At 45.0% G+C, this 13,964-nt stretch overlaps 1 protein-coding gene across 1 annotated transcript in view; it reads left to right on the top strand.

Annotated features, from left to right (window-relative positions):
• The window catches only part of LOC138261947 (macrophage mannose receptor 1-like), a 683,716-nt gene that overhangs the window by 295,626 nt on the left and 374,126 nt on the right, over positions 1-13,964 (top strand). Inside the window, exon 16 of the mRNA XM_069211540.1 lies at positions 6,584-6,625. Coding sequence (XP_069067641.1) covers positions 6,584-6,625 — 42 coding nt within the window. The remainder of the gene's footprint in view (positions 1-6,583; positions 6,626-13,964) is intronic.

Below are 13,964 nucleotides of genomic sequence, written 5' to 3'. Positions count from 1 at the left end.
GGACTTCAGATCTTCACATTCCAGTCTCTAAGAAAGATGTTCCGGTGGGGGTTGAGGCTGTGGATGGAAAATGTGTAGCATCTGGTTTCTAGTTATGCTGCCCTTTTTGAAATCTTAGCATTTGATTTGATCTCCTTTCCTAGTTAGCCTATTATTTTAGGAACCAGCCAATTAGCTAGACTTAGGGCCTGATTACAACTTTGGAGGAGGTGTTAATCCGTCCCACATGTGATGGATATACCACTGCCGTATTAAGAGTTCCATAGGATATAATGGACTCGTAATACGGCTGGTGGTGTATCCGTCACTTTAACGTCACTTTTGGGACGGATTAACACCCCCTTCAAAGTTGTAATCAGGCCCTAAATCTTTCAACTGGTCTGCAAAAAACGTGCTCTTAGGTTCTGAATTTGTGTATCTCACACTGTGCTGCTGGCCAGTCTTCTATTGAAACTTCAGAAGAATTTTATAACAACTCCTCATAGTCAATCACACATCTCACTGGCAAACCTGATATCTATCATGAATACCATGATGTATTCCAGAAGAGCAAAACTGTAAACTTCGCACTTGTATAGCGCACTACTCACCTGTTAGGGTCTCAAGGTGCAATACACGTACCACTGTGGAACCCCTCCTGGCTTTTCACTGTGAGGCACGCACTCCTGGACAGCCCCAAGGTGAAACCAGGCATCCAAGCACTGCGAGGGCCGTTGTGAAGATTAAGCAAGCTATTGCCCAGAATGGGACCCATTAATTAGATGAGGCACTGAGGCGAAAATTATCCAGTGCAAGGGAATTGAGCCCAAGACTCACCAAGGTGGGAATTGAACCTTGGTCCTGAGCCAGATCTCTGCATCAGGGTCTGCCGCTCTAACCATTGTGCTGGTTTGGATTTGGTAAGGTACTGAAATGAAAATGGCATTCAGAGCACCTATTAGGCACTTCGAGTATTGAATGATGGTTTTTTGGACTTGTAATGTCCCTGCATTTCTCTAATGTTTTATGAATGTAATCTTCCCTGATCTGATTCTCCAGTCAATGGTTGTTTACTGGGATCACATTCTGTTTGTTTTTCTAAGGATCCTGCAAACTATCCTTATCATGTCAAACAAATCTTGTAATGATTAATAAGAACAAACTGTTGGACAAACATGAAAAGTGTCTGTTTGAGAAAGATTCTGTGGATTATGTAGGCTATGTTTTTCCTTCAAAATGGACAACCATGGATACTGGAAAGATTCAAGGCATTCTTGATTGGCCCATTCCCACTTCAGTGAAAGAGACAGAGCTTTTTAGGTCTAGCAAACTTCTACTGTAGATTTACCAAGAGTTTCTCTATGCTTGACTCACTGATCAAAGATCTTGTAAAAAAGAACAAGACTTTTTATTTCAAGTAACGATGCCACCCTAGCCTTAGAAAGGCTAAAGACTGAATTCATTTGAGCTCCCATTTTGCAAAAACCTGATGCCTCTAATCCTTTCCTTTTGAGACTGATGACTCAGACCTAGTTGTGAGAACAGTTTTGTTCTAACCAGGTTAAGAAAGAGGAAAACATCCCAACTCCTTCTCAAGAAAATGTTCCCCAACATAAAGAAACTATTCAGTTTGGGGGGAAATAACCCCTCAGCTACTAAAGCAGCCTTTGTTCAGTGGAAACATTTTTTTCCTTGGGGTCTAACATCACCAAAATCTTCAAGTACTCACACAGGCTCAATATAGGAAGAGAAGACAGGCCTACTAAGTGTTCTTTTTTTTAACAATTTGCTTTTTCCTTACCTACATTCCCATATCTGAAAATGTCAGATTCACTCTCTGGAATACATTCTGAAACTCAGAACTTCAGGCCAATTGAGAAAATCATTGTTCATCATTCCTTGGTTTCTACAATGATCTCTTCCTTTCATGAATCAATTTGTCAAGAAAGAAAACAATTTGATCTCTATAAAATATTTTTCAATTTCAGATAAATGTTAGAAACATCTAATTTGTGTTCAAAATAAATGCTGTACTCCTTCCAGACAATCACAACAAATAACACTCAACCTTTGCAATGATTTCCTAATCTCTGGATGTTGAAGCAGAAGAGTCACTGAAGATTTATTACAAATGAAGTTTTGGTGGCCAACTATTCATCATGATGCTACAAGTTCTGTCAACCCTTGTGAGACCTGTGTCTAAAATAAATATGAAACACAATGAAAAGCAGGATTGCTGTTAACTCATGAAACTTCCCCCAAACCCTGGGAGACCATCTCAACAGATTTCATTGTAGATTGACCTCCATCTGAGAATTGTTTCACTATAATGGTGGCTCTGGATTCCATCACAAAAATGGTCCATTTTTCTGCCATGCCCGAATTGCCAAAAGCTCCCAAAAGGGCTGAAGCTTTTTATGCTGACATATTTCAACTTCATTTTGAAAATCATTTCTGTTCATGGCCCTCAATATGTTTTAAGATTCTGGAAATCCTTGTGTTATAAACTAGGCATTCAAAGAACTTTCATGTCTAGCTTCCACTCTCAAGCCAATGCCCATCCTGAGAGATTATGTAGAAATCTTGAAAAATGCCTAAGGTGCACAATTTCTGCTACCCAAGACAACTGGAAATCTGTTAGTTGGGGATGCGATCACATACAATATTTACATTCATATTTCTTCTAGTTTTTCTCCCTTCTTGGAAACAGATTATCCTGTACCTGCAGTGTAAATTGTTTTAGAGAAGGTCTCAGACAAATTAATGCAGAACTTATAGCTTGCTAAGGGGGTCATTCCGACCCTGGCGGTCATGGACCGCCAGGGCCGGGGACGGAGGAAGCACCGCCAACAGGCTGGCGGTGCTGCAGGGGCAATTCTGACCGCGGCGGTAAAGCCGCGGTCAGAAAAGGGAAACCGGCGGTTTCCCGCCGGTTTTCCCCTGCCCCAGGGAATCCTCCACGGCGGCGCTGCAAGCAGCGCCGCCATGGGGATTCCGACCCCCTTCCCGCCATCCTGTTTCTGGCAGTTTTCACCGCCAGAAACAGGATGGCGAGAACGGGTGTCGTGGGGCCCCTGGGGGCCCCTGCAGTGCCCATGCCACTGGCATGGGCAATGCAGGGGCCCCCTAACAGGGCCCCATTAAGATTTTCAGTGTCTGCAAAGCAGACACTGAAAATCTCGACGGGTGCAACTGCACCCGTCGTACACCAGCAACTCCGCCGGCTCCATTCGGAGCCGGCTTCATCGTTGCTGGGGCTTTCCCGCTGGGCGGGCGGGCGGCCTTTTGGTGGTCGCCCGCCAGCCCAGCGGGAAAGTCAAAATGACCGCTGTGGTCATTTGACCGCGGTGCGGTCTTTTGGCGGTCACCGCCAAGTCTCTACAAGAAATTAAGGCTAATTGGCAAAGGTGACCAGCTCCAACCTATAAGTTAGGAGATAGGGTATGGCTGTCCTTCATCAATCTACAGTAGTATATCTGTAGGTGTAGGTTCACTCGGAGGTATTATGGCCATTATGGCCGCTTTGAAAATTGTTTAGTCAGTAGCCCTGCCACAGTAAGACTCAAAATACCCCTTTCCTGGACGTTCCATCCTTACTTTCACGCATCACATTTAAAGCCTTATCTCCATCATAAAGGCCCTCAAATTACAAAGAGACCAGCCCTGTGCTTATTGATGTACAGCCTGAGAATGAGGTTCAAGAGATATGTGATTGTCAATTTTTTACGGGAAAACTCCAGTATGTTATTGACTGGGAGGGATATAACCTCTGCAATTGTTCATGGGAAGCAGCAGGATCAAGTTCTTGCTCCTCTGTTAGTGAAAAGATTCCATGCCAAATTTCCCGACAATCCAGGAGATCCTAAGGGGCTTTAGAGTGTAAGGATAATTCCTTTCCTCAGCGGCTAACTGTGGATTGGCTCTCTGCTGACTCCACGGCCGTGCTATGCAGGCCCTACAGGCAAGATTCTAGAGACTTGCAGCATCTCTGCTGACATTCTGTCTCCTTCCCCTGCGCATTAGGATGATCATGAGGAGAGTTCTCTCACTTGTCAGCATTTTCCAATGCCTCATACAGAGGGAGTCCTGCTTCCACATTGTTATGGGTGCTTGGTTCGCTCTAGTAACCAGTTCTTCTTCCTCCTGTTTATATTCATTCTGAACATGAGTGAGAAAGATTTGTTACTAAGTACTCCTGTATCATTGCTCATTCACTGGGCTCTAGGGATTCCATGCCTTACCTAATTCATGTTGGCTTTTTTCCACTCTTGCTGCTTGGCCTGATCATTCAGAACGTGTTTTCTCATCTTCAGTTTTTTTCTTCATTCTGGATTTATTTTCTGTAACAGTGCTAGACTTCCAGTTACAGTCTGGCATCAGGTACTTCCTCTGGTGGAATCCATTTCTGCTCTCCTAGAAGTCACTTTGAGTGATCCCCGGAACACCAGCCCTTGACATATTTCTCCCACCTACAATGGTAACAATTAGGTTCAGACTGTGGAATTTAGAAATAATGTATATAGCAGCATAACCCCATTAAGAGTGTTTGTGAAGGCTATTTTTCTAAACTCTCCCCATAGATTGCTTACCCCCCACATGTATAAGAGAATCACTTTCAGTAAATTCTGGTTAGACCGACCTCACTAGGGATCTCTTAGTAGTAGCATTTAACATCCAGTTGCATTTCATATACTTAGAAAGAAGAGAATCCTCTACTTTAATGGAAGAGCTAATATTTTTAAAGAAATATGACAGCAGTCTGAGAGGATTTATGGAAATTGAGGACAATAAGCTCTGTCAAATTTATCCTACTATCTACCACAGATCACTTTAGGGATCAAAATGTGCCTACTGCCCCTTATCAAGAATTAGAACATTTCAAAGCAAGTCTTAAAGCCAAAAGGAAGCTAGTGTTATTGAATGTACCCCATTGCCAAATGATTATTTGTATTTTAAAAAGGGGTGCAATGCAGCTGTTGGCTCTTAAACATATCACTGAGATCATTTTAAGAGACCATCCATATGTAGAGGAAAGATAATGCTTGGTTTACCTAGTTCTGCATCTATAACACTCTCTGACAAACTGGCCTTCAGTCCGAGTCTGATGGTCTTCAGACCACCAGACTCGCGGTGGAGGTCAGACTGCTGCCATGGTGGCAGTCCGACCATCACATTACGACCATGGCAGAGCTGCCACTGTTGGACCACCGCCACAATGCCGCCAGTCAGCAGCCTGGCGGTAATCCACCAGGGTGGTGCTGCATGCAGCTCCACCCTGGGGATTACGAGTCCCCATTCCGCCAACCCTTTTATGGCGGTTGGACCTCCATGGAAAGGCTGGCAGAATGAGGGCATCAGGGGCCCCCACAGCCCTGTTTTGCTTTCCACTGCCTGAATTACGGGCAGTGGAAAGCGCAACGGGTGCTGCTGCACCCGCCGCACTGCCACATTGTCAATGTTAAAGCCCTGTTCACGCTGTTTCCGCCCCCTGGCCCTGCTGTGAACTCATAATAGGGTGTTTAGACTGCAGCGGCTGTCTGCCCATGGTATGAGTTTTGCAGGCAGCCTCTGCCACCCGGCAAACTCATAATGAGGGCCTAAGTGTTCTAGAATGTTGCTTTGTTTAACAATGTCATCTGGGGTTTTGAGATGTATTGTGACGCCATACACTGGATTGCCCTTTTAAGATAAGTCTTTTGCATTCACTTATAGACTGAACTATATACGCTCATAATGACAAGCAAAGAGATTGAAGTGGAAGGATAACTAAAGAACAGAAGTAAAAGAATATTCTAATTTGAGTGCTAGGAAAACAAGCTATTCCAGATACATATATGTATTATATGAATTGTTTTTTAAAAACAATATAACCCTTGACATTGGTGAAGGGAGGAAGTAGAATCCCTCTGCGAATGTCCCATCTTTCTCTCCTGACTGCCAGGAGCAAGAAGGGTGAAAATATCTGAGTCCCTTCGTGTTACAATGGGATGATGACATTCGATGTCTAGATCCAACGTGGCCAGGTAACTGTACAAGATACTATTGGTGCGGCTATGAGGACCATTAGATCTGACCTGGCAATAGTGCATTGTTTTCCACGGGGCGCAGGGACTCCATCTGGTTTCTACTTTGCCTCCTTTCATTTGCCACAGGCTAAATGGAACGTACTAGTTACTCCCATATAGATGAGGGCACAGATTCCATCACCTCCAGTCCTGAGGGAACATTGATAGTTAATGAGAATATCGTTCTGCAGTGTGCATAAAGTATAGAGTGGGCAATAGTGGAATTCTGGGGACTTTGTCACCAATACATTGCATGTGTCGCAAGAGAATATCTATGCAAGATTTCATTCGTGGCAGAGAGCATTTGTTGGCCCATGGGAGGTCATCCTAGGGTTAGCAAGGCTGTCAATGCTCGGGAATTCCAAAGATTCTGAAATGATTCAGTCAGTCCAAATTTAGTCTGCTTATGTGCACAAGTCATGCATGCAAATAAATATGGCAAATACTGTGTGTTAAAGAGTTAAACTCGCTAGTTCTTGTAAAGGCTAACAAAATACCATGTAATAAATAATGTATTACCATTGTTTCTTTTTCTGCAGGAGAGACGGTAAAACCTGAACCAACAAATTCAGCAGTACCCGGTATGATTCTAAAATGTATTTACTCTGTTTAGTCAATTGAATAACATTCTATTGTTTAAGAAACTTTCACTATTAGAGAAAAGCGTTCTCATTCCCTGTTGTTGATGCCACCAATTATAAAAATCTCGGAACTGTCATGCTCTGCTGCACTTGGAGCATAAGTCAATCAAATGTTACCCCTGCAAATGTCTCTAGCATGTGCTTTCAAGAGGATCCGTACTTCTGCTTGCCATCTTGTCAAATATGATAACATTGGATAACAGATAAGTGAGACCTCGTCAAAAAGTACAATTAAAATAATTCAGTTCAAACCAACTAGTCAGTCAGTTTTACGTAAAAAGGGAAGGAAACGAAAAAGCACAGACTTTCCCAAAAAATAAAGATTTCTGCATCAAGGTAAGATTCTTTAGCCACTGAGGGCTGACGAAAATCTGGTCTATTCCAAATGGTATTACGAGTAGAACATTAAAGGATTTACTTTATGATTTTTTATAGATTCTTCATTTGCAGCCCATTTTCATTAGCCACACAAGGGCACATTGGTTTACAAATATTTCCTCCCCCAAAAAACAGATTTTGATGAAATTACTAACCTGAGAAACGTGATCCTTGGTTTTGTATTTCACTCATCTTCCACATTTGAATAATATAAAAGGAGGTTAATTTTAGTAACACCTCATTATTTGACTCTCCTTTCCCTGAGAGTGACCACCTCCCTCCAGAACATTCCGCACACTGTCTCTAGTCTTGAACTTTTTGCCCACAAATAACTTTTTTCAGCTATGTTAATCTAATGAGCTCAAAGGAAGCAAAACAGGACCACACAAAAGTCGAGTATTGGGAACAGTGTCTGTAATAGCTAGATGGAAGGTGGTCTCTCTACTACCCCCTTATATACTCCAATCCCCTTTTCCTTCACCACAATATAAGGAATTCTTCATGAGAAAGGTTCAACTTCTCCTGCCTTGGTGTCATCTAAAATACTCATCATGTAAGCTGTTACACCTGGCATCCTTGGCGTGTTATCCCCTGTCTTTTGATTTGACTGTGTGCTGACTCTGTTTTAGTGTTTTTGCTACTCTGGGCACTTTACCACTGCTGAGCAGTGCTAGAGTGCAAGTGCTCCTGTGTAAATTGATTGCGTAATTGCCCTATATTTGGCACATTTGATTTACTAGTAAGTCCGTAGTAAAATGCGCTAGAGGTGCCCAGGGCCTGTAAATCAAAGGCCACTAGTGGGCCTGCAGTACTGGTTTTGCCACCCACATAAGTATTCCTGTAAACATGGCTCAGACCTGCCACTGCCATGTCTGTGTGTGCAGTTTTAACCTGCCAGTTCGACCTGGCAAGTGTACCCATTGCTAGGCCCAAACATTCCCTTTTTATACATTTAAGGCACCCCTAAGGTAGGCCCTAGGTAGCCCATGGGCAGGGTGTAGTGTATGTTAAGGGTGGGATATGTACTGATGTGTTGTACATGTCCTAACAGTGAAATAGGTTTTCACTGGTGCAAGGCCTATCTTTCTCATAGGTTAACGTGGGGGCTGCCTTTAAATATTCTTGAAGTGCAGTTTCACAAAGAGAGCAGATGGAAATGTGGAGTGTGGTGTCTCTGAACTCACAGTTTAAAAATACATGTTTTGGTAATGTTGGTTTTTAAATTGTCAGTTTGAAAATGCCACTTTTAGAAAGTGGGCATTTTCTTGCTTAAACCTTGACTCTTCCTGTATGTGTCAGACTGAGAGTTGGGCTGTTTGTGCATCTCCTTTAGAAAGTGACACAAAGGGAGCTGGGTTGTAGCCTGCATATCCTGATTTCCCATCAGAGCTAGAGTGGAGGGAGGAGTGGTCACTTACACCTGAATGGGCTGTGCCTGCCCTCACATAATGCAGTCTCCAACCCCCTGGTGAGTGTCTGGGGTCTGGCCTGGGCAAAGCTGGATTCTGTAAACAATAGAGATTTTCCTTTGAAGTTTGCCTACTTCAAAGGCAGAAAAGGGTTTAAGTAGTGGACCCAAAACCGCAGACTTAAGATTTCCTTAAGATTACTTCTGGAATCAAGAGGAACCACTGTCAAGGAGAAGAGCTGGAGGAGGAGTACTGCTATTTTGCCTGTGACTGCTTTGCTGGGTTGGCTTGCAGTTGCTGCTTCTGCCTGAAAGAGGACAAAGACTGGACTTTGTGGTATATTCCTGCTTGTGAAGAATCTCCAAGGGCTTGAACTGAGCTTGCCTCCTGTTTTGAAGTGTTGGAGCCATCAAAGACTTCCTCTGCGAGCATCTGGACTCTCTGCTGAGACTCCTGCCCTGCCAAGTGGTGCCCCATCCCGCCCCTGGACCCTAGAAAAAGGTGAAGCTAGCAGAACAAGGACTGAAATCCATGCATAGAACTCCTATCAGGGAAGTTTTTGACCCACCACCTGCAAAGCGGCTGAAAACGACATGCCACCCACTTCGCGGCTAAAATCGACACTCCACCGGCATCGCAGCTGGGACATCAACACATCACAGCTGCAGAAACAATGCAACTCCCACTTGCGGCTGCTGATAATGATGCAAACCCCACATAGCGTAGTTTTTAAAAAGCTTTTGACCAAATTTCAGACGTATCGTCTCTGGGTGTCAAAATCATTGTGAACCTGCTAAGATCCAAGGTGCCCTGTTTTTAAATCAACGCATCACACTCTTGTGAGGGAGAAAAATGACACATTGACTACCCAACTGGAGAAAAAATGAAGCACGGCCTCACTTGCGAGTAAGGAATCGACGCATCACTGCCTTTTCTGATGCACGCTCGCCCGTGCGGCTTTATTTTTGACACAAACTAGGTACTTTGTGTAAAATCAACGTTTCCCTTGTTTTCTATGGAGTAAGACTCTTATTCTCTGAAAATTCATATCTTGACCTGTGCATGTTGTTTGAGTTAGATAATTATTACCTATTTTTCTAAACCAGTGTGGTGTCAATTTTGAAGTGCTTTCACTGTATTACTGTATGTGTTGGTACAAATGCTTTACACATTGCCTTTGAGATAAGTCTGACTGCTTGTGGCAAGTTACCAAGGGGGTGAGCAGGGGTTACCTTCAATGTGTACCTTCATTGCCCTGACTGCATTGAGGATCCCTGCTTGGACAGAGTGCAAACTGACTGCCAACCAGAGACCCCATTTCATTCATAAGCACTGTGCTACTAAGAAACATTGTGGCAAACTGCCATGAAACATTGAAAACATAGTGAAAATGCCCTTGTAGGGTATTTCAGTATGATGGCAAATTACAGAAATGTTAAAAAGCTGTTAATCTTTATGTTGTGAACATTAAAGCATTATGAAAAAAAGCGATAAACTAGGCATAGCCCTACTTGAAACTGAAAAGGTTGTGTTCTGCCGTCACACAAATGGCTTGTCACCTCCACATTGTCACTGCAGTCAGCATGGAACCAGAGGAGGGAAGTCAGGAAACTCCAAGTATTTCAAAGAAAAACCTCCAGAAACATCCCCCAACTTCAAGGGAGGCACCAGCTATAACAAGCATTTGCAATGAAACAGGTCTTGCTTTTGCTCGAGTTAGAGCTATTAGTATTTTAAACTCCATACTGGACTTTTCTTGCCACATAAACTGAAAAGTAAAACAGTTTCAGATAATTGAGCCCACGGCTACCATGAAGCATGACAGAGACACACAAAAGGAAACAGAAGTTTGCTTGCAGTGAAATTATTGGAAAAAGTCCAATTATCCATGTAACAGGCAGAAGTGCAATTAGCCTTGTAACAGGGTCGATGTCATGCAAAGCGCTCGACTACTGCCTAACAAGATCGTGCTGCCTGTGAAATAATGAGAACAAGTCGTCCAGAGACCATACGGAAAACATGTAGCCTCGTATGTTTTCAGTAGTTGGCCGGTGCGCTCGAGGAGGGCTAAGCACCGGAAAAGGCATGACTTATGCATGCCTTTCACTAATGAAATGAAGCAAATTTTAAAAGGCAAGCCAACGAACCACCCCAAACTGATGGGCGTGGTCAAAAGCCCACAGAGAGATTACACCAGGGACAGAGCTCTCGACCCTAAAATAGGGCCCTCAGACCCACTTTTCAGTTCACTTTTTGGAACTGTGGAGGGGATCTCAGAGGATTGCCTGCTGCTGTGACCTGCTGTTCACTCTGAAAGATTGCTTTGCTGTACCTGGAAGGACTTGTTTGCTGTCTCAACCCTGCCTTGAACCTTCATAGACCAGCCTTGTTGATTGAGCCCTGCATCTTCACCTGAACCTAGGGCTACCAGAGTGACTCAAAGGTCTAGTTTGCTGGCCTCTTGTTTAGAGCCACAGGGGCATAAATAAATCCCACCATCTTGAACCAGTATCTGGACCCAGCTTGAGTGAGTTCAGAGTCCCCAAGTGGTGTCTTTTCAGCCCTGGAACCTTTGTTGTGGTGCTAAATGTCCCCCTGATAGCCAAAATCGAAAACTTGGGACTTAAAACATTTTTAGCTAAATACTGCTCTGAGAACCGAGAGAACACTGGGACCAATCTGCTCATTGGTCTGCTCAAGGTGCATCACTGGTCGGCCTGATTTTGCAGCTGCTCGGGCTATGTTTTTCTCCAAAGCAGCAAATCCTCTTCACCGGTCATTCGCCAAAGGTGTTTCCGAGCTCCTGGAATAGTCTTCTGCTACTAAGTCCAAACATAGAAATCTTCACCGCAACTTTGTTGGGGCTCCCTGACTATGACACTCTCTTCTTGGACACCGCCTGCAGCCTTACCCCACAAAACTTTACCTTCTCAGAACATTCTTATTGAAAATTTTTCTAAGTCCGAAGGTAATCGCTTACCAGGCCCAGTCCACTTTTTGTATCCGGACCAAGCTCTATCTCGGTTGACATATTTTTCAACTTTGACCTGGATCCTTTATGCGCTATATTTTACTAAACATTTTAAACAATCATAACTCTGGTTCTACATTACTGTGGGATTTTTCATGCTTGATGTTTTCGTTTTTAATTTTTTTACTCGAAATCTATTTATTAATACATTTTCAAAGTACAGAGGCCTCAGGGAAGCATAACGTAGTAGCTTTAGAAAAGATCAGATACATTGGTATATTATTAGGGATATGACCCAGGATACTAAAACAGGGCAATTGATACGAACAATTCAGTAGTTCCTGGAGGTGGAGAGAGTGACCTAAAGACATACGAGTAGCAAATTTGAAGGAAATATTATTATTCATACATTAACAATATTGAACAAAAGAATTCAAACAAAGGGAGAGTAACAGCCAGGGTGGGGAAGCAGCATTACTGGTTGTCGTCAGGGTTAGTAGTGGGACTAGGGTTGGAGAGAGGGACGTAAAGGTGAGGGAGAGAGTCAGGGAAAGAGGTAAGGAGTGTCACAAGCTTTAAGGATTCCCTCCGTTAGCTATCGATCTGGTGCAATGTATTTACATCAGTCAAACAGTTAGAGGGCTTTAAGTCTGGGGGAATGGAAACATGAGTGTTCTATACGTGAGAAGTGGTGAATGAAGGGTTGCCAAATGTAAGTGAATTCTTTCAGTGCAGCAGATCCTATGGGACAGAAGTTTCATATATAGGATGTGCCTCATGCAAGTGTTCCGATGAGCTATCAGTGGGGCAGAGGTTTTTTTCCAAAACAGGGCAACCATTTGTTTGGCGGCTCCCATCATGTGGTTGAATAAAAAACACTCAGGGGGTCATTCCGACTCCCGCCCGCCGCGGTCACCGCGCGGCCGGCGGGAGCCGCCAGAATACCGTTCCGCGGTCGAAAGACCGCGGCGGTGATTCTGACTTTCCCGCTGGGCTGGCGGGCGGCCGCCTTCAGGCCGCCTGCCAGCCCAGCGGGAAAGAGGCTTCCACGATGAAGCCGGCTCGGAATCGAGCCGGCGGAGTGGAAGCTGTGCGACGGGTGCAGTTGCACCCGTCGCGTATTTCACTGTCTGCACAGCAGACAGTGAAATACATTTAGGGGCCCTCTTACGGGGGCCCCTGCAGTGCCCATGCCATTGGCATGGGCACTGCAGGGGCCCCCAGGGGCCCCGCGACTCCCCCTACCGCCATCCGGTTCCCGGCGGGAGAACCGCCGGGAACTGGATGGCGGTAGGGGGGGTCGGAATCCCCTCGGCGGCGCAGCTAGCTGCGCCGCCTTGGAGGATTCCAATGGGCGGCGGTACACTGGTGGGAGACCGCCAGTGTTGCCGGTCCGACCGCGGCTTTACCACCGCGGTCGGAATGCCCATTGGAGCACCGCCGGCTTGTCGGCGGTGCTCCCGCGGTCCACCAACCCGGCGGTCATTGACCGCCGCGGTTGGAATGAGGGCCTCAGTGTGTATCATGGCTTTGAGACATGGGGGTCTAACACCTAGGATCACCACCACGTAGGATTCTGGGATGTGGGAGCCTATAACTCCTTTAACATGACTGAGGATTTCTTTCCAGATGTGAGCCTGAAAAAGACTACCATATGTGGAGGAAGTCACCTGGTGTCATGGAGCAGAGCCAACAGAGAGCTGAAGAGGTGTGGAAGATAGAACGAATTGTCTCATTACTTTGTATGCTGTTTGGCAGTGAGCTATGCTTCTGTTGGTGAGAGGTATGTCCTGCCACAACTGTTCCCATTGTTCCAGGGTGATATTTTCATCCATGCCCACATGCCACTGTGTTTGGTAGGGGTGTAGATGGAATGGGGTAGAATGCTGACGCACTTGATATATGGGAGACCAATCCTCGGGTCCCACCGAACAATCTGACTAGTGTCTCAAAGGGAGTAAGTTGACGTGTTGCTATCTGCGCATCGGTGGGGTGGAGAGCCCAGTGATGCAATTAGTAGTACTGTAACCTAGCCGAGGCGGGGAGGTGAAATTCTTTCTGGCACTAGTTAAAGGTTTTACTTAAGTCACCCTCAAAGAGGTTCCTAAGGGTATGGCGGCCCCCCTCTTGCCAGTGGCAAAAGGAGTGGGTTGCAGGGCTGGCTTAAATCAGAATTGCATGCCAGGGGGTGTTGGAAGATGGGAAGCTGGTAAAGCCACATTTCAGAGCTACCCTGTCCCAGATCTCTAGGAGCATTTTCATGGGGATAGTAATATATCCACTTTGTGGTCTCCCGTGTTTAGAAAGCCATGCTTGGCTCCAGAGGGGTCGACAGGTCACGGCCCGGTTCATGTGGAAACAGTGTTTGTCATGTTCCCTGACGACCCACTCTGAGATGTAGCATTAATGCACAGCCCAATAATATTCAAGGAGATTTGGACATGCTAAGTCTGCACGATCTTGAGGGAGCATCAACACTTTGTTAGAAAAGTGAGGATGTTTCCGAACCCCATATAAAGGA

The sequence above is a fragment of the Pleurodeles waltl genome, chromosome 10 (genome assembly GCF_031143425.1).
Source record: "Pleurodeles waltl isolate 20211129_DDA chromosome 10, aPleWal1.hap1.20221129, whole genome shotgun sequence".
In the NCBI taxonomy this organism is placed as follows: Eukaryota; Metazoa; Chordata; class Amphibia; order Caudata; family Salamandridae; genus Pleurodeles; species Pleurodeles waltl.
Note: the sequence above shows the minus strand (reverse complement) of the source record. Positions and strands in the feature narration are given on the sequence as shown.